Raw genomic sequence first — 23,560 nt, forward strand, 5'->3', positions numbered from 1 at the left:
AGCCTGGGTAACAAGAGCGAAATTCCGTCTCAAAAAAAAAAAAAAATAAATACAAAAAATTAGCTGGGCATGGTGGCGCGTGGCTGTAATCCCCAGCTACTTGGGAGGCTGAGGCAGGAGAATTGCCTGAACCCAGGAGGCGGAGGTTGCGGTGAGCCGAGATCGTGCCATTGCACTCCAGCCTGGGTAACAAGAGCGAAACTCCGTCTCAAAAAAAAAAAAAACAGCAACAAATTGGGAAAGAATACTTACAAAACACGTATCTGATAAAGGACTTTATATCCAAAATATATAAAGAACTTGTAAAACTCAACAATAAGAAAACAACAAAATAGATACCTCACCAAGGAACCTATACAGAGCAAATATGCATACAAAAAATATGCTCAACATCATGTCATTAGGCAATTGTCAATTAAAGTCACAATGTCACCACACATATTAGAATGCCAATTCAAAACTGATATCATCAAATGCTGACAAGGATATAAAGCAACAGAACTTTCAGTCACTGCTGGAGGGAATGCAAGATGGTGCAGCCATTTTGGAAGAGAGCTTGGCAGTTTCTTATTAAACTAAACTTATTACCATACATCCAGCAATTGCACTGCATGGGGTAGAAAACTTATGTCCACAAAAACCCTGCATGTATTTATGACAGCTAAACTTGGAAGCAACCATGATGTCCCTGAATAAATAAACACCTACATACCCATATGATGGAATGTTATTCAGCAGTAACAAGAAATGAGCCAACAAGCCAGGAAAAGACGTGAAGGAGCCTGAAATGCATATTGCTAGTGAAAGAAGCCAATCTGAAAAGGCTGCATACTGCATGATTCCTAATAGCTGACATTCTGAAAAGGCAAAACCACAGAGACAGTAAAAAGGTCAGTGGTTGCCAGGGATTCCGGGGAAGGGAGGAAGAGATGCATAAGGAGAGCACACAGGATTTGTAGGGCAGTAAAACTGCTTAGTCTCTGATGTTGTGATGGCAGACATGTGCCATTATGCATTTGTCAAAACCCACAGAACAGTACACCACAGAGTGAACCGTATGTAACTACAGTCTTTCATTTATCAATTTGCCTGAATTGTAACAAATGTGCCACACCAGTGCAAGGTGTTGAGCTAGAGGAAACTGTGTATATAGGGGGAGGAGAGGAGGAGTGTATGGAAATTTTCTGTATGTTTTGTTCCATTTTTCTGTAAACCTAAAACTGATCTTTTAAAAAAGACAAAATAAAGACATTCCCAAATAAAGAAACATGGAGGAAATTCATTGCTTATAGATTCACCTTTTAAAAATTACTAAAAGAAAACAAATAAAAAAGAGAAAAAAAAATTACTAAAAGAAGTTCTTGGCCGGGCGTGGTGGCTCAAGCCTGCAATCCCAGCACTTTGGGAGGCCAAGGCGGGTGGATCACGAGGTCGAGAGATCGAGACCATCCTGGTCAACATGGTGAAACCCCGTCTCTACTAAAAATACAAAAAATTAGCTGGGCATGGTGGTGTGTGCCTGTAATCCCAGCTACTCAGGAGGCTGAGGCAGGAGAATTGCCTGAACCCAGGAGGCGGAGGTTGCGGTGAGCCGAGATCGCGCCATTGCACTCCAGCCTGGGTAACAAGAGCGAAACTCCGTCTCCAAAAAAAAAGAAGTTCTTGTGGCTGAAAATAAGTGATCCCAGACAATGATTAGAATTCATTGAAAAAAAAACAAAGAGTATTGATAAAAGTAATTATTTAATTATAAAAGATAATATAGACACATATTGCTTCTCTGAACTGATTTTTAAAAATAACCTAAATAATCTGCATATAATTATATTGTTGAACTTATAGATCCATATAATACATATTTGACATGACAGCACAAAGGAGATAAGTGGAAAGCAAAGCTGTATTGGAGTAAGACAATGACACCCGATTGTATCTTGAATCCATGGGAATAAAAAGAACCAATCATGGTAAATAAATACTATATATATTTTTATAGTTTATATAGACTATATAAATACTATATACTTTTGTTCTCTCAATTTAAGACATAAAATTATCTAAAGTAGTAAGTATATTTATTGTAGGGTTTATAACACATATTCATGTAATATGTATAAAAATAATAGTATCAAAGGGGGAAGAGGGAATAGAGCTTTTTACAACGAATGCTTCTTTATCTCACTGAAATTAAGTTAGTATAAATCTGCTTAGTATGATAGCTGGGTACAGTGGCTCACACGTGTAATTCCAGCACTCTGGGAGGCAGAGGCAGGCAGATCACTGGAGCCCAGGAATTTGAGACCAGCCTGGGCAGCATGGAGAAACCCCATCTCTACAAAAATTATGTGGGTGTGGTGGTGCCTTCCTGTAATCCCAGCTACTTGGGAGGCTGAGGGAGGAGGATGGATTGAATTAAGCCTGGGAGGTGAGAGCTGCAAGTGAGCCACGATCACGCCACTGCACTGCAGCCTGGGCAACAGAGCAATATCCTATCTCAAAACAAGCAAACAAACAAAAGAATTATATGATCAGCCCTAAAGTAACCACTACAAAAAAAAAAAAATTAGAAAGAAAGTAAAATAGCCAACTACATCAAAAACATTAAGTGTGAATGAAGTGCCTGGGAGGTGGAGACTGCAGTTAGCTGGGATTGTGCCACTGCACTCCAGCCTGGTGACAGAGCAACACCTTGTCTCAAAAAAAAAAAAAAAAAGTGAATGAATTAAATAATGCAACCAAGACTAAAAGCATTTGTGCTTCAAGGACACTATCGAAAAAGTTAAGAGAACCACTGAATGGAAGGAAGTATTTCCATATCACATATTTGATCTTACACTTAACATCTCAATAAAAACACCACCCAACTTAAAAATGGGCAAAGAATATGAATAGACATTGCTCCAAAGAAGATATACAGATGGTCAATAAGTACATGAAAAGGTGCTCAACATAATTAGCTATGATGGAAATGCAAATTAAAATTATAGTAAGAAACAGCTGCATTCACTGGGATAGCTATAATCAAGAAAATAGTAACTATTGGCAAGGATGTGGAGAAATCAGAATCCTCATTCCTTGTTGAGGGGAATTGTAAAATGGTGCAGCCATTTTGGAAACCAGTCTGGTGGTTAAAGTTAACCACAGTTACCATATGACCCAGCAATTTAACTCCTAGATATATACCCAAGAGAAACAAACATATGCCTCCCACAAAAACTTGTATACAGGCCGGGTGCGGTGGCTCAAGCCTGTAATCCCAGCACTTTGGGAGGCCAAGGCGGGTGGATCACGAGGTCGAGAGATCGAGACCATCCTGGTCAACATGGTGAAACCCCGTCTCTACTAAAGGTGCAAAAAATTAGCTGGGCATGGTGGCGCACGCCTGTAATCCCAGCTACTCAGGAGGCTGAGGCAGGAGAATTGCCTGAACCCAGGAGGCGGAGGTTGCTGTGAGCTGAGATCGCGCCATTGCACTCCAGCCTGGGTAACAAGAGCGAAACTCCGTCTCAAAAAAAAAAAAAAAAAAAACAAAAAAAACTTGTATACAGATAATCCTATCAGATTATTCAAAATAACTAAAAAGTAGAACACAAATGTCTATCAATTAATGAATGGATAAATAAAATGTGGTACATACAGACAATGGAATGTTATCTGGCATTAAAAGGGAATGAATGATATATGGAAAAACATGGATAAACCTTAAAAAGATGCCAGGTGAAAGAAGCATATTGTATGATTCAATTTATATGAAAAGTCCAAATAAAGAAACAGAAAGTAGATGAGTAGTGGTTGCCTAGGGCTGGGGAGGACAGAATGGCTGGGGTTGACAGCCAGAAGGGTATGAGGTTTGAGTAATAAAAATGTCTTAACATTTTTGAATTGTATATTTTATTTCTATTTATTTAGTTTTTGAGACAGGGTCTCCCTCTGTCATCCAAGCTGGAGTGTGGTGATGTGATCACAGTTCACTGCAACCTCCACCTCCCTGACTCAAGTGATCCTCCTGCCTCAACCTCCCACATAGCTGGGACTACAGGTGTGGGCCACCACGTTCAAATTTTTTGTAGAGATGGAGTTTCTCTGTGTTGCCCAGGCTGGTTTCAACTCCTGGGCTCAAGCAATCTGTCCAATTTAGCCTCCCAAAGTGTTGGGATTAAAGGCATGAGCCACCACACCTGGCTGAATTATACATTTTAAGTGGGTGAACTCTATGGTACATGAATTATATCTCAGTAAAGGTGTCATCAAAAAAGTTCATGTATAAATAAAACTTAAAATTCTGAAAATACTTTATTATGGAAACAAAGTAAACAGGGTAATTAAGCATGAAATAATTTCATTCTTGATAAAAGTATACTGATTATTACAAAATTTGAAGTGTTAGTTTATAACCCACATTTTTTAAAGAATTTGTCTCTGCTGAAATGAACTTTCATCCTTTGCAAAGATGCAACTTTACAGGAGGAACATATTTAATCTAAATACACACTGTCATAGATAAGACTCAGAGGATAGTATATATAAAGCTAACTGTACTCATCTGTATTAAATAGCTATACAAAGCCACTCACTTAAAACATGAAAGAGTTGTTTATGAGACATTTCAAACTATAAGTTTGGAATTCTTGTTCCTTTGTGATACCATTATTCTACTAAATACAGGTAGTGGTTAGAAGTACAGTGTACCTCTTATAGAACAACACATAGGATTAGATATGCCAAGATTAAGATGTTGCACATTTTAGGAAACTTAGAAATAATTCAAAGATGCTTTTATGGTAAACTCAGCAAATTTGGTTCCAAAATGTCTTTTATTATGAAAAACAAGTATAATGTTTAGAAGTTAATGTACAGAAAATAGTTGTCATATATATTCCTTTACAATTTTCACACCTAAGTTTATTTAAAGTGTTAATCCTACACATTAAAAAACAAATAGGAAATTGCTAAATTTTACTTGCAACTTTTTGTACCTATAATTTTGATACACATTGGCAACTAAAACAATTAGTAAATAGCAACAATAGAGACTACATTTTTTTTTAATTGAGCAAATGAAAGGAGAATATACTGAGATGTAAATCAGGAAGTAGTTATTGGCTTTACAAAAAGTTTTTAAATATACAGATTAATTAATAACATATACCCTTTAAATAGCAAAGCATTTAAAATAAATTTACCCCCCCCAAAAAAACGTACATATTTAAAAAAAAACCTGTCAGTTGTATAAAGAGAGGCACTACTTTTATCCATAAAAAGCATAAAAATTTTTTACCGGTTCAAAAATAGAAGCTCAAAACTGATTTCTGAGACACAAAACAATACAATGGCTATTCACAGTGCTCTTCAAGAAATTAAATCTATCTTTTTCAAAGCATGTTTTTCAGTCTCAATTTATAACACACTTGGACTTCCATTTCTGCTTTTCCTTAAATCAATCTGGACTGTGTAGAAGAATGCCATAACATGAAGCTATTAGCAATCTGGGTTAATGTTCTACCAAAAAAACCCTGTCTATATACACAGAAAGTAATGAAGAAAAAAGTTAGTGTTGAAGTACAATGCATACTCCTTAGGTTCTAAAATCTACCAGTTTAACAGAAAGCACCAAGGTACAGATGCCAAAGTTAGAAAAAATACAAAGCAGCTCAGAATCAATATCATATATGTTATTCAAGGTAATTTTATGTTAGATTGTTTGTATGGCATTTGGGAGGCTAAATTAATTTAGGAGGCTAGAAATCCCATTGCTACTTTTAACTAAGATTTGCTTATTACTTTTCTGTGCTTATTGATGAGAAAACATTACTAAAATTTTCTTATGGAAAATGAGGAAACATATAATAATTTTTTGAAAATAAAAAGTAAACTTAGAAATAAATTCAGGCACTTATATCAGTGGGTTTGCAATACCAAGGGCAAAGAACATTTTTTATTTCTTCAAGAAATTCCTTCCACCCAAAATCCATAAACTCTTCTCCTCTCATAGTAGATCTTAATCGTCAAACCTAAGAACCGTTAAGTTACCGAAGTGGAATTACTTGTAGAATTGTGAATCATTTGTTCACTCTACAAATAAGTGAAGAAATAAATTAAATGCTTCCCACTTAAAGTTGTCTAGTACTACTGTTTTAACTGCAGTTAAAACAAAAGCAAATAGGCTGGGCATGGTGGCTCACGCCTGTAATCCTAGCACTTTGGGAGGCCAAAGCAAGTGGATCACAAGGTCAGGAGATGGAGACCATCCTGGCCAACATGGTGAAACCCCGTCTCTACTAAAAATGTAAAAATTAGCCAGGCATGGTAGCGGGCACATATAGTCCCAGCTACTTGGGAGGCTGACGCGGGAGAATTGTTTGAACCTGGGAGGTAGAGGTTGTGGAGGCTGCAGTGAGCTGAGATCACACCACTGCACTCCAACCTGGCGACAGAGAGAGACTCCATCTCAAAAAAAAAAAAAAAAAAAAAATCCCAGAAGCAAATAAACTCATCTGTCATATTCAATATTGTCATTTCCATAATGAAGCTTACTTTTCCTTTTCAAATGATGCTAGATGAAAAATTCATTATTTAAAACATCCCATTAACAATTTTTCCAGATCAATTTTATTTAAGAAATAAGTGGACAGAAAGAAGCAAAAGCAGCTTACTAATATGTCAAACAAAACACAAGCACCAAACCTAATTCAGCACAGGTGATCTTGATATAAATCAATAAAAATTCAAGTAAATATTTCACACTACATAAAAAGTAGGGGGTTCTATTTCCCCTTCAAAATACGGAAGATGATTTTTAAATTACATTGTTTCACATGCTCTCATCACAAGTACTACCATGTAACTATTCACTGTGTGCTTAGGTAACTATGGTAATATTTTCAGAAGTCTTGCAGCAAAATACTAGTGACTCACTACTCAGATGTACACAGTCAACCTGAAGTACACTACCTACAACTACCTTAATATAGTTAAAAAATTAGGTTAAAAAAAAAAGAAAAAAAATTAGGTATAAGAGTGAAATGAAAACCACTGAAACTAATCTATCAGATATATGACATCATCATCAAACAATTCTTCTTTTTTTTTTTTATCATCAAACAATTCTTAAGCTCCAAAAGAGCAAAGCATCCGAGAGTCTAAGAATGCATGTACTTTTACAACATACGTATAACAGAAAATAAAGACAATGGAAAAATGCTCCCTTCTAATGTAGTGTACTTTTACAACGTAACAGAAAATAAAGACAATGGGGAAATGCTCCCTTCTAATGTAGTAATTTAGAGTACCGAAAATGCAAGTTTTGCAGCACTCTAATAAGTAAGAATTATGAAAATCTGTTCACTGAACAGGAGTAAAAGAAAAAATTAAACATGTATCCCACCTTATTAAAATGACACATCTATAGGCTACATCTATCCTGAATCTCGTTATGAGGACGAATTAACTTTTTAAAAGTTTATCTTAATAAATGATTAAAAATATGAAAATACTTAAAGGAACATAGCATTTAGACTGTGAAACTGTGTTGCAAATTTTATTATAACTTTTTCTTGATGTTGAAGACTGCATTAGTTCCATAAATAGCATTGCTGCCGGGCACGGTGGCTCAAGCCTGTAATCCCAGCACTTTGGGAGGCCGAGGCGGGTGGATCACAAGGTCGGGAGATCAAGACCATCCTGGTCAACATGGTGAAACCCCGTCTCTACTGAAGATACAAAAAATTAGCTGGGCATGGTGGCACGTGCTGTAATCCCAGCTACTCAGGAGGCTGAGGCAGGAGAATTGCTTGAACCCAGGAGGCGGAGGTTGCGGTGAGCCGAGATCGCGCCATTGCACTCCAGCCTGGGTAACAAGAGCGAAACTCCGTCTCAAAAAAAATAGCATTGCTTATGTTTTATAATATATCTGTACGCAGAAGCATGTTTAACAGCAACTGCATGTATCTCCAGAAATTGTTGCTCATTTCAGAACACATATTTTTATTCTGATAAGGATTTAATGTTTTACTTAGTACTTCAGTAGAAAACATGTGAACAGATTGTATACCCCATATCAGTATTTAAAAAAAAAAAAAACCCGAACAACATTCTTTTAAATGTCCATTTAAAAAAATATATTATAGGTAACAGTTATTGTTTTATCATGATTAAATTGATATCGAATTAATAGGCATAAGTGAGAAAACTAATCACTTACTATCATTTAAAAATGCAATAACATCATGCATTATGTATTACTAAGTAAGTGCTCACTTATATAAGCAGCAGATGATAACAGTACCATGAAAATTCTAGATATATCTTTATGTATATCCTTGAAAATCACTTTCTTTTATATAATTTCTATTTTAATTTAAATGCCACATATCTTCAGCTAACATTTAAATTACTTTTATTGTAAAACTTTAGTTGTTATACATCATAAAACACCTTCAGAAACTTGCCTGAAGGTAGGAATAATTCCTTCCTCCTACTAAATAATTATATCACATTAAGTATTTATTTATTAAATGCTATGTTTGAGAAATCTATTCTGACCTTGAACATATTCAAATTCAAGATCAATATTGTAATAGAATGAAGATTTTATGGGGAAAATGTTGCAATCAGTAAAAGTGTTAAAGAGCATTTAACAGTAAGGAAGACACCTGTCTGGAATATTGCAGAGTGGTAGATACCACATTTAATCAAAGGACAGTAATGCTTGATATTCTATTTCCCACAGAACTCTGGATCCAGTTAACAGCAGAATGGGGAAAGAAGCAGCAATATTTCAAATGTCCATACTCTGATCTGCAAAAGACACCGACTAGGTAGAAGAAAATTGCATTTTACTTCAGGTAGTCTTTGAAATGAAGGCTCTGTTATTTTTCAAGACTGGAAGGATATCACAGTGTTGATTTTATATACAAAGTAGGATCTATTCCAGTATACTCTAGTGAAATAATTCACATATGGAGAATAGTTAATTTTGACCTCATGACAAAATCGCCCATATTTTGAGTAGGTTAGCTTGTCACCTTCTTCACAAACCATCTATTAAAAGATATAAAACATAATATTAAAAAGCTTATTAAACTTATAGCAGAAATGCAATCAATGTACAAATGACTGTATTTATATGAAAAAACACATTACTGATAAACACTGTCTATACAACATTGTCTATACAACATCTCACTGTTGGCAAACAGAAGCCTCTTCATAAGTGAGTCACCATGCACACTATACTCCTGAACTTCCCATTGACATTGAAAAATCAGTATAAAATGTTTTTTTTAAAAGATTTATTTTAAAATATTTAATCCTAAAATTTAGAACACAATGTTTCCATAATCCATTATCAATGCTGTGAAGAACCTTATCATGAAACCTAACAAGGCTGAGAAATGGACATATTATATTCCCAAATACATTCAAACTCCTGTCTTTTGTAGAATTGACTCACAATTATTGAGTAAGCAAGAAAACTTTTGTGACTTATTGCAGACCTTTACACTTTTATCAAATGACGTTCACTAAGATAGCTTAGTTAGCTTGAAGGATTTTTATTTAAAAAAAAAATTAGGTAATATTTTAATGCCTATGAAAGATTCCAGATAGCCAACTTTAAAAGGATAGATTAGCTTAAGTCCATTCTAGGCATGACGTGAAAGAAGTAAGCTGATCCTCAAAACAGAGCAGAAAGGTGGGTAGCCAGAGCAGAACAGAAAGGCTCCAGATAGCAGATAGTAATATAGTAGCAATTACTGAAACTGTACCAAGGCTTCATACAATTCCATTTTGTCAACAATAAACCAAAGATCACAGCCACTAAGTACCAACAGTGAAATTCAAAATGCATGCAGCATAAAACAGGGTAAGTTTATATTACAAGATTAAGGGGTCATGAAGAAAAGAAAGGTGGAAATCACAAAAACTAATTTCTTAACTCCAAACTGATCTTGGATAAGATAAAAAGCTATGATTATTTAGGAAAAGACAGAAAAAATCTTGGCTGCAACCTGAATAGTATACACATTACCACTTACAATGACTTGCTAAACTTTTCCTATGATCTCTCACTCCCAACTTTCTCAGGAGTCAAGAATTCATTCCAGCCAACACTAAGACTCAGATACACAAACTGCCTTCACTGGAAGGCCATGGCCGGGGGAGAGGGAATACACACACACACACACACACACACACACACACACACACACGCCACTCTTCAGTCTACTTGTAGAAAAGACAGCTTGGTAAAATAGCTGAAATCAATGCAGAAATTAAGATACAGCTAAGTCCTAACAACTAACATGGCTCTTAAGACCCATGTTTTTTGTGGATAATAGGGTCTGTGTTAATTTAGTATGCAATTTTTCTAGATAGACATGAATCAAATTACAAAAAAAAATCCAAACATAAGAATATAACAAGATAACCAGTTGCTCTTTAGATTATAATAAAATAAAATCATCATCAAATCAAATTATGCCATCTTTTATGAATGCTGAAACTTACATAAGTACAAGCAATGAATAAGGAATTCAGGTATTGATATATTATTATATTATTATTATTTTTTGCAAAAATGCCCAGCTTTTCTTTTGTATGTTGAAAAAAATACTTCAAACTACTTTTAATAAGCTCTCGCCGGGTGCGGTGGCTCAAGCCTGTAATCCCAGCACTTTGGGAGGCCGAGGCGGGTGGATCACAAGGTCAAGAGATTGAGACCATCCTGGTCAACATGGTGAAACCCTGTCTCTACTAAAAATACAAAAAAGTAGCTGGGCATGGTGGCACATGCCTGTAATCCAAGCTACTCAGGAGGCTGAGGCAGGAGAATTGCCTGAACCCAGGAGGCGGAGGTTGCGGTGAGCCGAGATCGCGCCATTGCACTCCAGCCTGGGTAACAAGAGCGAAACTCCGTCTCAAAAAAAAAAAAAAAAAAAAAAAGCTCTTCCCATTATTACATAATTCAATTATATTCTTAGTTAAGTTCCAAAAATAAAGTTTAAAGTTTACAAGTTTAAATAAAGTCATTTTTCTAAAACAAAAAAAAATTTCCAAATGGTTACTTACGTGGCCATTTGCAATGTCTAATAAATCTTTAACCCTACAGCCTCTCACGGTTCCCACCTCATTGCAGATAGCATCCTCTACAATTAGGTAATTAGCTTTGTAAGATGTCAGTATTTTATAAATATCCTCAGCAGATCGCTTTGAATAGATTTGGTAGATCTGAAAGAATACAATTAAAATAAATTTTAAAGGACATTTAAAACTTCTGTAAATTGAAACTATACATCAAGCATATACTATGTTCTCAGTACTATTATGAAAAATAAAGATATTTATTTTATAAATATAAATATTCACATATATATTTATCAAAACTCATGTCTTGATTATTTGGTGCTTTTTATTATAATTCTGCTGAACTTCTTAGATAATAAGCTCTGGATCTTATTAGATAATAAAGCTTTTCAGTTTTTCTGAAATGTTAATATTGGATCAACTCTTGTTATCCTTCAAAAAACAATAAAATCTCAAATATTAGGACCAAGTATCATATACAATTTGGCCTGAAAATACTAAGATTTGAAATCTAGAATGAGTTAGATTCCAATCTATTTGCAGAACACCCAGTAGCTGCCTCCTACCTGTCACCGTTGCTGCCGATCTAGTACCTTCAGTTCCCATGTCCACTGACATGCTAGGAATACCCACCCTCAACATTCTGTGGCACACAGAAGGCTAATACACCAAGAGGAAGTATCTCCCTCATTTCATCATTTCACTACACGAAATAAGTTTCAGTAGGAATGGTTCTATCCTATCCAGCCTATACCTATTGATGGTTACTTACAATTTTATTTATTTTTAAGTGTTAAGAAACTAAAACATACTGTTGGGGCATTAAAAAAAAACAAAACAGCCGGGCGTGGTGGCTCAAGCCTGTAATCCCAGCACTTTGGGAGGCCGAGGCGGGTGGATCACAAGGTCGAGAGTTCGAGACCATCCTGGTCAACATAGTGAAACCCCGTTTCTACTAAAAATACAAAAAACTAGCTGGGCGTGGTGGCGCGTGCCTGTAATCCAAGCTACTCAGGAGGCTGAGGCAGGAGAATTGCCTGAACCCAGGAGGCGGAGGTTGCGGTGAGCCGAGATCGCGCCATTGCACTCCAGCCTGGGTAACGAGAGCGAAACTCTGTCTCAAAAAAAAAAAAAAAAAAACAACACAAAAAAACAAAAAAACACTTCTATGCAATTGCAGTAACATTATTGATAGCCTAGAGCACAGTTTCTCAACCTTGGCACTATTCACATTTTAGGCCACATAATTCTTTGTTGGGACAGGAGGGAGGCTGTTCTCTGCAATGTAGATCAGCAACCCTGGTCTCTACCTACAAGATGCCCATGGAACCCCTCCTCCTGTTAGGACATTGCAACAACCAAAAATGTCTCCAGACATTGCCAAATGTCCCCTGGTGGGATAATTGTCCCAGGTTAAATCACTGGCCTAGGGGATTATACAAAGATTAGCCACATATTATTAATTAGAGACTCCACCTAATTTAAATAATATGGTTGGCCAGGTGCAGTGGCTCACACCTGTAATCCCCACACCTGTAATCCCAGGGCTTTGGGAGGCCCAGGCAGGCAGATCACTTGAGGTCAGGAGTTCGAGACCAGCCTGGCCAACACGGCAAAACCCCATCTCTACTAAAAATACAAAAATTAGCCAGGTGTGGTGGCACGTACTGGTAGTCTCAGCTACTTGGGAGTCTGAGGGAGGAGAGTCGCTTAAACCTGAGAGATGGAGGTTGCAGTGAGCCAGAGATCATGCCACTGCATTCCAGCCTTTATGAAATTCTGGAAAATTGAAAAACAGAATATTGGGAACTCAGGTTCAGTCCATCATTGCTTTCAGATATGAAGCTGCCATTTAAATCCATACCATACCAGACTGAGACTCCATTTAAAGAAAAGAAAAAAGAAAAGAAAGAAAGAGGGGGAGAGAGAAAGAGAAAGAGAGAAAAAGAAAAGAAGATAAGAAAGAGAGATAGAAAGAGAGAAAGAAAGAGGGAAGGAAGGAAGGAAGGGAGGGAGGGAAGGGGGAGGGGAGGAAGGGAGGGAAGGAAGGAGCCAGGCGTGGTGGCTCACACCTGTAATACTAGCACTTTGGGAGGCCGAGGCAGGTGGATTGCCTGGGCTTAGGAGTTCAAGACCAGCCTTGGTCATATGGTGAAACCCCATCTCTACTAAAATAAAAAAAAATTAGCCAGGCATGACAGTGTGCACTTATAGTCCAGGCTACTTGGGAGGCTGAGGTGGGAGAATTGTTTGAACCTGGGAGGCTGAGGTTGCAGTAAGCTGAGATTGCACCACTGCACTCTAGCCTGGGTTACAGAGCGAGATTGTCTCCAAAAAAATAAAAAAATAGGCCGGGCACAGCGGCTCAAGCCTGTAATCCCAGCACTTTGGGAGGCCAAGGCGGGTGGATCACGAGGTCAAGTGATCGAGACCATCCTGGTCAACATGGTGAAATCCCGTCTCTACTAAAAATACAAAAAAATTAGCTGGACATGGTGGCACGTGCCTGTAATCCCAGCTACTCAGGAGGCTGAGGCAGGAGAATTGCCTGAACCCAGGAGGCGGAGGTTGAGGTGAGCCGAGATCGCGCCATTGCACTCCAGCCTGGGTAACAAGAGTGAAACTCTGTCTCAAAAAAAAAAAAAATAAATAAAAAATAATAAATAATAAATGATAGTCTCATTTATGAAATTCAGTTTAGACTTTAGTTTAACAATAAATTTACTCATACCTGCTATGTACTATATACCACAGAGAAAAACCGTGGTTACTATTCTCATAGACAAGTTACATAAAACTCTAAAGTGTTTACAATTTAATTAGAACCTAACTAGAATTCTGACCTAATTACAAGTAATTCTGAAATTCTGTATTAGAAAAAGACCAATCAGCCGGGCGCGGTGGCTCAAGCCTGTAATCCCAGTACTTTGGGAGGCCGAGGCGGGTGGATCACGAGGTCGAGAGATCGAGACCATCCTGGTCAACATGGTGAAACCCCGTCTCTACTAAAAATACAAAAAACTAGCTGGGCGTGGTGGCGCATGCCTGTAATCCCAGCTACTCAGGAGGCTGAGGCAGGAGAATTGCCTGAACCCAGGAGGCGGAGGTTGCGGTGAGCCGAGATCACGCCATTGCACTCCAGCCTGGGTAACAAGAGCGAAACTCCGTCTCAAAAAAAAAAAAAAAAAAAAGAAAAAGACCAATCAAAGAAAACAAAGTCACAGAGTTTGCTGTTTTATAACCACAAAAAAATAAAATTCAGGAATATGCTCTCTATATTCTGCCTAAGCAACTCTATCTTTTGGAAGCACAGCAAATACGATATCAGAGATGGCTGCTGTTTCTCAAGGAAATCATTCTCAGGTCCTCCCTTGCCTGCTTCAATCTGTTCTTTCTGCCATGACCATAATTAACTCTCCAAAGCAGATCTAACCATTCCACTGCCAGGCTTACTAAAAGTCATGTCTCTTTTTTTTTTTTTTTTTGAGATGGAGTTTCGCTCTTGTTACCCAGACTGGAGTGCAATGGCACGATCTCGGCTCACCGCAACCTCCGCCTCCTGGGTTCAGGCAATTCTCCTGCCTCAGCCTCCTGAGTAGCTGGGATTACAGGCATGCACCACCATGCCCAGCTAATTTTTTGTATTTTTAGTAGAGACGGGGTTTCACCATGTTGACCAGGTTGGTCTCGATCTCTCGACCTCGTGATCCACCCACCTCGGCCTCCCAAAGTGCTGGGATTACAGGCTTGAGCCACCGCGCCCGGCCCAAAAGTCATGTCTCTTAACTGCCTCAAGGATAAGTCTAAATTTTTCAGCATGACATTCCAGGTCCGTCAGAATTTGGCCTTATTTTATTTTCTAGTTTCAAGGCTACAAATTCCTTGGTTCATGTTACTTTTTTAGCCTGGAATAATATACATTTCTTTTCCAAACAAGTTTCTAATCATCCTTCAAAGCCCAGATCAAGGGACTGGTATGATAACTTCTTCGATTTTTGTAGGCAGAATTGTTTGATTGTTCCTGCTTTTTTACTCTTCTTTGTATCTTGTGTGTGTCCATGGGTATGTGTGTGCATGTAACTACAACTTAATAGTACAGAATAATAACATAATAGCTAACTTTAAAATTTTACTATGTTTCAAGCATTATACATAATCTCATTTAATTCTCCTAAGTAGAAGGTGAGAACTATTTTTCTCACCTAATTTCCAGTTTTAGTAACTTGCTCAGGGTCACAAAGCTAACACACAGCAGAGCTAGCATTTGGGTTCAGGTACTCTAATTCCTGAGTCTGCTTTCTTAATTTCTATATTGCTGTTATTTCTTCCTTAACTTAGAATATGCTTAAAAACTTTATGAAATTCTCTAAAATGGAAAAACAGAATATTGGGAACTCAGGTTCGGTTGATCATTGCTTTCAGGTATGAAGTTACCATTTAAATCCATACAAACATCCAAAATAATATATGATCTAAACTGTAATTAGATATCATTCTAATGTTACACTGAGTCAACAGTCCACTTATTAAAAAAATAAATTTGTGTTTTAAAAGCCGTATTAAAACTTCAGCTAAGAAAAACAGTACAGTACCAAGACATTCATTGACAGTCTTCTTTCAGAAATTTTTTTTTTTTTTTTTTTTTTTTTTTTTTTTGAGACGGAGTTTCGCCCTTGTTACCCAGGCTGGAGTGCAATGACGCGATCTCGGCTCACCGCAACCTCCGCCTCCCGGGGTCAGGCAATTCTCCTGCCTCAGCCTCCTGAGTAGCTGGGATTACAGGCACGCGCCACCATGCCCAGCTAATTTTTTGCACTTTTAGTAGAGACGGGGTTTCACCATGTTGACCAGGATGGTCTCGATCTCTCGACCTCGTGATCCACCCGCCTCGGCCTCCCAAAGTGCTGGGATTACAGGCTTGAGCCACCGTGCCCGGCCCGCCAACTAACATTCTTTTAAAAATACTGTTCTCAATTAAATTTCTGAAAGAAGGCGCCGGGCGCGGTGGCTCAAGCCTGTAATCCCAGCACTTTGGGAGGCCGAGGCGGGTGGATCACGAGGTCGAGAGATTGAGACCATCCTGTTCAACATGGTGAAACCCCATCTCTACTGAAAGAAAATACAAAAAATTAGCTGGGCATGGTGGCGTGTGCCTGTAACCCCAGCTACTCAGGAGGCTGAGGCAGGAGAATTGCCTGAACCCAGGAGGCGGAGGTTGCGGTGAGCCGAGATCGCGCCATTGCATTCCAGCCTGGGTAACAAGAGCAAAACTGTTTCAAAAAAAAAAAAAAAGAATATTAGTTGGCTGTGGTGGTGTACGCCTGTAATCCCAGTTACTCGGGGGCATAGGCAGGAGAATTGCTTGAACCTAGGTAGCGGAGGTTATAGTGAGGCGAGATTGGGCCACTGTACTCCAGCCTGGGTGAATTAAAAGAATGTTAGCTGGCCATGGTGGCGCACGCTTGTAATCCTAGCTACTCAGGAGGCTGAGGTAGGAGAATCACTTGAACCCAGGAAGCAGAGGTTGCAGTGAGCTGACACTGCACCACTGTACTCCAGCCTGGGTGAAGCATTACACATTGGTCCCCTGATACTTTGTGGAAAATTATGTATTTTTCCTAGAAATATATCAATACTGTTCATAAAACAAAACTTAATATTTTAATTTTGCATCTCCTCTTAGTTGGATGTATTAATTATACAGGTTTTTTAAAATGGAAGTTAATTAACTCTTCTAAAATTCTTTGGACTTTTCTAGCTACATAGAAGCATATGTATACTTGCAGACTATGCTAAAATACAAACTGCTGGAAAACAGATCCAAATGTAGAATTCAAAATGTCTTACATTTTCATTTCTCTTGAGAAGATCATCATCATTGTAAAGAGGCAAACTTGTCACCATCCATCCAGTGCACAATTTAATTGCACCCATTAACTGTGGACTCCCGGCAAACACAGCTGCAACTGGAGCTTGCCTTCTGCAAAGAATCATAAAGATTTACACACTGAAAAGGTAAGTATACTATTTAGATCATTGATCTTTATCAACTCTGAAATACCAGACAACTTACAATGTTTATACATTTAAATTTCAATGCCAGTTTTCACTTCATTTATGGATTCATTTAAAAAAATTGGGCACTTAACTATGCCCCAGGCACTTGTACTGAAAATACAGAAACTTTTCTAAAAAGAGGGAGCAGGGGGAAGACAATAAGCAGTAAACATATATATTGGGTGATAATATGATGATTAAAAATACTGAAGAGTAAGGGGATAGAAACAAGAATATATTATTTTAGATAAGGTAGCTAGTTCTTTTTTTTAAATTTAATTTAATTTATTTTTTTAATTAAGATGGGGGTTTCACCATGTTGGCCAGGCTGGTCTTGAACTCCCAACCTCAGGTGACCCACCCACTTTGCCCTCCAAAGTGCTTGGATTACAGGTGTGAGCCACCATGCCCGGACAGGTGGCTAGTTCAGTGGTGACACTATGAATTCTCGACTCCATCTTTTGCAAATATTAACCACCTAGAACCCAACTCCTTCCAAATCCATCTTTCCTCCCACTCCTTCTCTGTCTTTACCCATATGTCTGTCTCCAGACATAACATGTAGGACTTCTCTACTCTGAATCATTATTCAAAGTCCCAGACAGATGCTATTTGCAAGGCAGGAAACCTAAAAGCAGGTCCCAAAGGGTTGATCTAATATATTCACTTATTTATTCACTGTCCGCATTTAACATTATGCTCCCACCTCTATGTGCTAGAGATAGTGCCAGGCTATCGAAATAAAGAGATGGCATATGGCCACTCTCCTCAATAGTGAGGAAACAGATACAAAACACAGTAATTATATGACAGTAACGCACATGTTCAGTATGTAATTGTTTGGGCCTTTGCTATCCTTGAAAATATATGGCAAATCATACAGAGATGCAACTTCCTCTTTTGTTAAGGACAACACAAGGCAGTGTTCCACAATAGCAAACAGAATTCACAAAAAGTATTAGTGGGCAATAGTTAAGGTTGATCTAAAGAAAACTATTTTTATAAAATAGAAGGTATGTTATAGTAACAAGACATTATACTAAACCTATTCTTATTTTTCTTTTTTTTTTTTGAGACGGAGTTTCACTCTTGTTACCCAGCCTGGAGTGCAATGGCGCGATCTCGGCTCACCGCAACCTCCACCTCCTGGGTTCAAGCAATTCTCCTGCCTCAGCCTCCTGAGTAGCTGGGACTACATGGGTGCGCCATCATGCCCAGCTAATTTTTGTATTTTTAGTAGAGACGGGGTTTCACCTTCTTGACCAGGATGGTCTGGATCTCTTGACCTCATGATCCACCCACCTCAGCCTCCCAAAGTACTGGGATTATAGGCGTGAGCCACCGCGCCCGGCCCAACCTATTCTTATTTCTATAAACCTATTTTAAATTTCTAGAAACACTTTTTGTCTTTTTTTCCCATATTTTTCTGGTCTTTTTTGATAGTATTTCAACACTTTTTCATGTTTTCTTGTCTTCTTTTATGTCTTTAATAAATTTCAATGTAGTTATTTCATAGTATCCATCCATGGAACAGACTGGTTACAAAAATAGCCACAATGATTCCTCTCCCTATGGTCATGTTCTTGGAGGGAACTGGTCTTAATCATGTGACTTGCTTTGGCCAATAGGACAACAGTAAGCACTGTATAAGCAGTGACTTAAAACATGCTTGACACTGAGATTTGCCCTCTCTTGCTGCTCTTGGGAATTCTATGAATACCACCTTGTGAACAAGCCCAAGGTAACCTGCTAGATGGTAAGACACAGAGGCCCAAGTCAGTTTGATCCCCCCAGCTGACACTTAGCCAACCCTAGACTTGTGACAGAGGCCATGCCAGAGTATCCAGTCCCAGTGGAACTGGCTCAGACCCAAAGATTCCTCCCCAGCACCCCAACTCTGCTAATTCTCAAGATGATGTGGAATAACAAATGCTTATTGTTTGTAAGCCACAAAGTTTTGTGGCACTCTGTTACATAGCAAATTCTAAACAACACAAATTTTATTATCAGAAATAGCTAGAGGTCTGCTTCTGCTGTTTATCACAAGATGTACTGAACTGTTTATGTGTTTTAAAATTTCAGAGCTTACCTGCATGAAACTTTACTTATGGAATCCTGCATAACATGGGTTGAGGCTGTGTCAACCATTCCAGACCAACCCCAAACTACTTTTAATGCTAATTTCTTAATTGGAGGTTTCTTAGACAAATATAATTTCAAATTACATTAGACAAGTATAATTTAAAACTATAAACCTACATGAATTCAGATCCATTGCTATAAATTGAGAAGGGAGATTTTTTTTTGACCAAGAGATGAAGGTAAGAGAGACATGCTTTCTTATCTTCTTTCCCTACCACTGGGTATTTTACTATTCCACCCTTTCACTAATGTGGTATTTTGCTATTCTATCCTTTCACTGCCAGTGTAGCTTTTTGAGGGTCCCTCAGTTACATATGTGTGTGTTGGGGGAGTTCTCAATTCCAATTCCCTGCTTCCATAAGCCTAAGATCACATCTCCTATCCTGTGTGGGCATTAAAATCTAAAACCCCTGGTTATCAAGACTAGTAATCCATTGCTAATTCACCTCTAACACAGGGCAAAATAAGCATCCTCTTGACTACCTAAATAAAAAGATAAGTGTTCTTTTTTATCCCATATTTCTAAGTGTTTGACAATGGGAGTTTCAAATCTCATATTGATCAATTCTACATTTTCAAGCCCATGGAGATGAGCAGAAAATTAGAATCACAAAGTCCAACCAAAACCTAAATATCCCAAAAACTCCTGAGTTTTATGAGAAAAATTTGGTATTAATTTATTATTAAAGTATTAATTTATTATTTCCCCTGATTTCAGTAGATAGCATGCAGTGATTAACAGCTTAACAACAGTCTTGGGCACTTCAATCCTTACTTTATCCAGGTCATAAGTTCCACTGTGTCTGGGTCATAGAATTCCTGTAGTTCCATTAATTCTGTCATTAATCTTGGGAAAAACTAAAATTCAAAAAAAAAAAAAAAAAAAAAATCCCCAAAAGGTGTATGTCAGTAATTAGAAAGTTTAAAACTGTTCCACAGTATTTCAAAAGACTAATCGACTAACTTAAGGCAAATGATATTACAACATTGTTCACATGGAAAAAATGTCATGATGGATCTCTTTGCTTTCCTTCAATAGCCTGCTTATTTTTCTCAATCCAAATCATCTATTTTATGGTTAATTCACTGTTTTGACTCAATAAATAATTTTATCCTTATCAAACAATGATAAGTTGATCATCAATTGTATCAGGCACACACATACTAAATACATACATACATACATACATAGATTTTCAGGTCCAATAATTTGCAAAATTTAGATCATTTTGCAGATGATAAAGTTTTAGTGACTAAAACTTTAGTCACTAAAACTTTACTAATACCAAAATATTAATTCCTATTTACTCAGCAATTTCCTTTGCCAATTATAGATTGAATTAACACTAGCATTAGACTACAGAAAATTACATCAGGTGGCATTCTAGAAATGTTTTACCTCTACTACAATGTTCTCAATGACAAAAAAATTAAGCATTACTAAGAATATTACATTTTATTTTGTTACGATAGTGCCTCAACATGTTTTCTACCCACACATATAAATTTATCACTACCTTTGTAGATAATATACATTTTGTTAATATAAAAGTCTAACTTTTTTTTACCTCTTTCCATAAGCTGAGACCTATTATAGTGGGCACAGCCATGCTCAGAATAAGAGCCTAAAATATTAAAGCAAAAAGGATTACAGATAAATACATGTCAGAATACACACTGACTCTATGACCAATCATATATCTCTACAGTTATACAAATTTCAAAGAAACTGAAGTGAACATGGAACCTAGTTCACAGAATGAGTTGGGTGAAAACTAAAGAGTTCCAAAGATATTAAGTTGGAAGTAAAGTGAGACATAAACATTACTATAAAAATTTAAGGCAGAACATTAAAAAGGTAATGCTAATAATATTTCAACTAGCAAGTCAATATTTGAAAAATTTGCCAGAAATTTATGTTATACAGATCTTACAAAGGATAGCACATTACCACATGAAAAGCTAACAACAAAAAAGACAATGAATTAACACAAGAAAAATAGCTAATATACATCAGTCCACTAGTCTTTTAAAATAAGAATGCATAAATTCTCCTTGAAATAAGATTGGCAAAACACAACATGACTATTATTAAAGATAATGTATCATCTTCCTGCTATAATAAAACCTGTTCTTCCTATTGTCCCATGTCTTTTAGTGACCCTATGATCCAGTCATACCAACCAAAAACCTAGGAAACATCCAAGGTATCTCCCTCTTCCTCATTTGCCCATACTTAATCAATCCGTGAGACTTACTGATATTCTAACTACTTTTATTCATTCCAATCTGGCATAGTATTAATCGAATGGGCTTTGAACTCAGAAAAACCTGGGTGTGGCTGGGTATGGTCGTTCACACCTATAATCCCAGAATTTAAGGGGTCAAGGTGGGAGGATTGCTTGAGTCCAGGAGTTTGAGACCAGATTGGGCAATATAGTGAGACCCTGTCTCTAAAAAAAATAACTAAAGCAAAATTAAATTAGGCATGGTGGGTATGCCTGAAGTCCCAACTACTTGGGAGGATGCGGCAGGAGGATTGCTTAAGGCCAGTTGTTTAAGTCTGCAGTGAACCATGACTGTGCCACTGCACTCCAGCCTGGGAGAAACAGTGAGACCCTGTCTCAAAAAAAAGAGAAAAGAAAATCTTGGCCATGAATCCTGGTTTCCATACTTATAAGCTCGATAATCTCAAGCAAGTTATTTAACCAATTAAAGCCTTGGTTTCTTTTTATAAAACAGAAAATCTAGGGTTGAATAGCATGTGAAATGCTTCAAATAGTACCTGACACAGTGAGCATTCAATAAATTGAAGCTTCAATTACTTCTATCCACTCTGGCCTCCTCTGTGACTGAAGTCTGTTTCCCGTAGGACTATCCTTCACAGAATTGTAAGAGTGAGCAAATAAAAAATGAAAGTCTGACTCTCTCACTTTCCACGAGGCATACATGTCCCAACACCTTCCCGGTGCCGACAGCATGAGAGGCAGGTCTGCAGCATGACACTCAGGGCCTCCATGGCCTCACCTTCCTTCACTTCTCCAGTCTCATTTCTTGACCACCCCTACCTACCTCACACTTTATGCGCCAAGAAAACGAAATATATTGTGCTTTTTTCCCCCAGTCCCTTTGATTACATCATATTTTTTGCCTACCTCTGTGGCTATTCCTGCTACCATGAATACCCTTTCTTTCACCTTTATTTACTTAATAACGAAATATCTTTTCAATCTCAGATTGGAAAGCCTTATTTCAATACCCCCAACAACAAGAACAAAAAGAATTAAGTAGCCCTTCTCTATGTTCTAATAGCACCCTATGAAAACTTCTTTTTGTTTTTTAGGAGACAGGACAGGAACAGAAGGAAGAGCAGGCAAGCTGGATAAAGTGGAAGGGGAGGGAGCAGCAGAGAGAGGGCCAAATTCTTATTATCTGTTTTTAGGCCCAGAGATTATAATCCACTTGATGAAATTAACTATGCTATAATTATCTTTGTATTCCAAACACCTAGCAGGCGGAATATTCCATTCACATAGAAAATATACCATTGTTCTAAATCAAACCAAGAAAGATTATAAAAATTAATTCTTGATGATCTCCCACATTACTGATTCACTTATATTTTTACCTTCGTTAAGTTGTATGCATTGAAATGCATTACTTTGATAATCATAATTTTTTTTTTTTTTTTTTAGACAGAGCCTTGCTCTGTTGCCCAGGCTGGATTGTACTGGTATGATTTCAGCTCACTGCAACCTCCGACTCTTGGGTTCAAGTGATTCTTGATTCTCAGCCTCTTGCATAGCTGAGACTACAGGCATGTACCACTACACCCAGCAATTTTTTTTTTTTTTTTTAATATTTTAAGTAGAGACAGGGTTTTATCATGTTGGTCAGGCTGGTCTCAAACTCCTGGCCTCAAGTGATCCACCCACTTCTGTCTCCCAAAGTGCTGGGATTACAGGCGTGAGCCACTGTGCCCCGCCCAGAAATTATTTTTAAAAATGTTTTGCACAGGATCAGTTTTTCCTCCTGTAAGTCATAATGTAATTTATTCATGTTATTTTAATAGTTTTAATGTAGTTTTCATTTATTACCATTTGATTTTATATAATTAGAAGAGAAAAAAATACTTAACACAAAATAATAACTCACCAACAATATTGGGTGTACAGTTCTTAATCGAAGCCACTTGAAAAGTGTCATCCAAAGTTCAGGAGAACATACACCAAATGCTGCTAACATGCACACATAAGGAATCCAGATGTACTTCAAGCTA

At 37.5% G+C, this 23,560-nt stretch overlaps 1 protein-coding gene across 4 annotated transcripts in view; it reads right to left on the reverse strand.

The window, feature by feature from the left end:
• Positions 1 to 6,586: 6,586 nt before the first annotated feature.
• DPY19L4 (dpy-19 like 4) overlaps positions 6,587 to 23,560 on the reverse strand; it is a 77,966-nt gene continuing 60,992 nt past the window's right edge. For all 4 annotated transcript variants that reach the window (XM_039464638.2, XM_074386848.1, XM_074386849.1 and 1 more), the window contains 6 exons: positions 23,437 to 23,557; positions 20,850 to 20,906; positions 20,057 to 20,139; positions 16,930 to 17,062; positions 11,068 to 11,226; positions 6,587 to 9,039 (listed from right to left, as the gene is read on the reverse strand). In XM_039464638.2, the coding sequence (XP_039320572.1) occupies positions 8,875 to 9,039; positions 11,068 to 11,226; positions 16,930 to 17,062; positions 20,057 to 20,139; positions 20,850 to 20,906; positions 23,437 to 23,557 (718 nt within the window). In that variant the 3' untranslated portion in view covers positions 6,587 to 8,874. The remainder of the gene's footprint in view (positions 9,040 to 11,067; positions 11,227 to 16,929; positions 17,063 to 20,056; positions 20,140 to 20,849; positions 20,907 to 23,436; positions 23,558 to 23,560) is intronic.

Source organism: Saimiri boliviensis, chromosome 15 (assembly GCF_048565385.1).
Source record: "Saimiri boliviensis isolate mSaiBol1 chromosome 15, mSaiBol1.pri, whole genome shotgun sequence".
Taxonomy (NCBI): Eukaryota; Metazoa; Chordata; class Mammalia; order Primates; family Cebidae; genus Saimiri; species Saimiri boliviensis.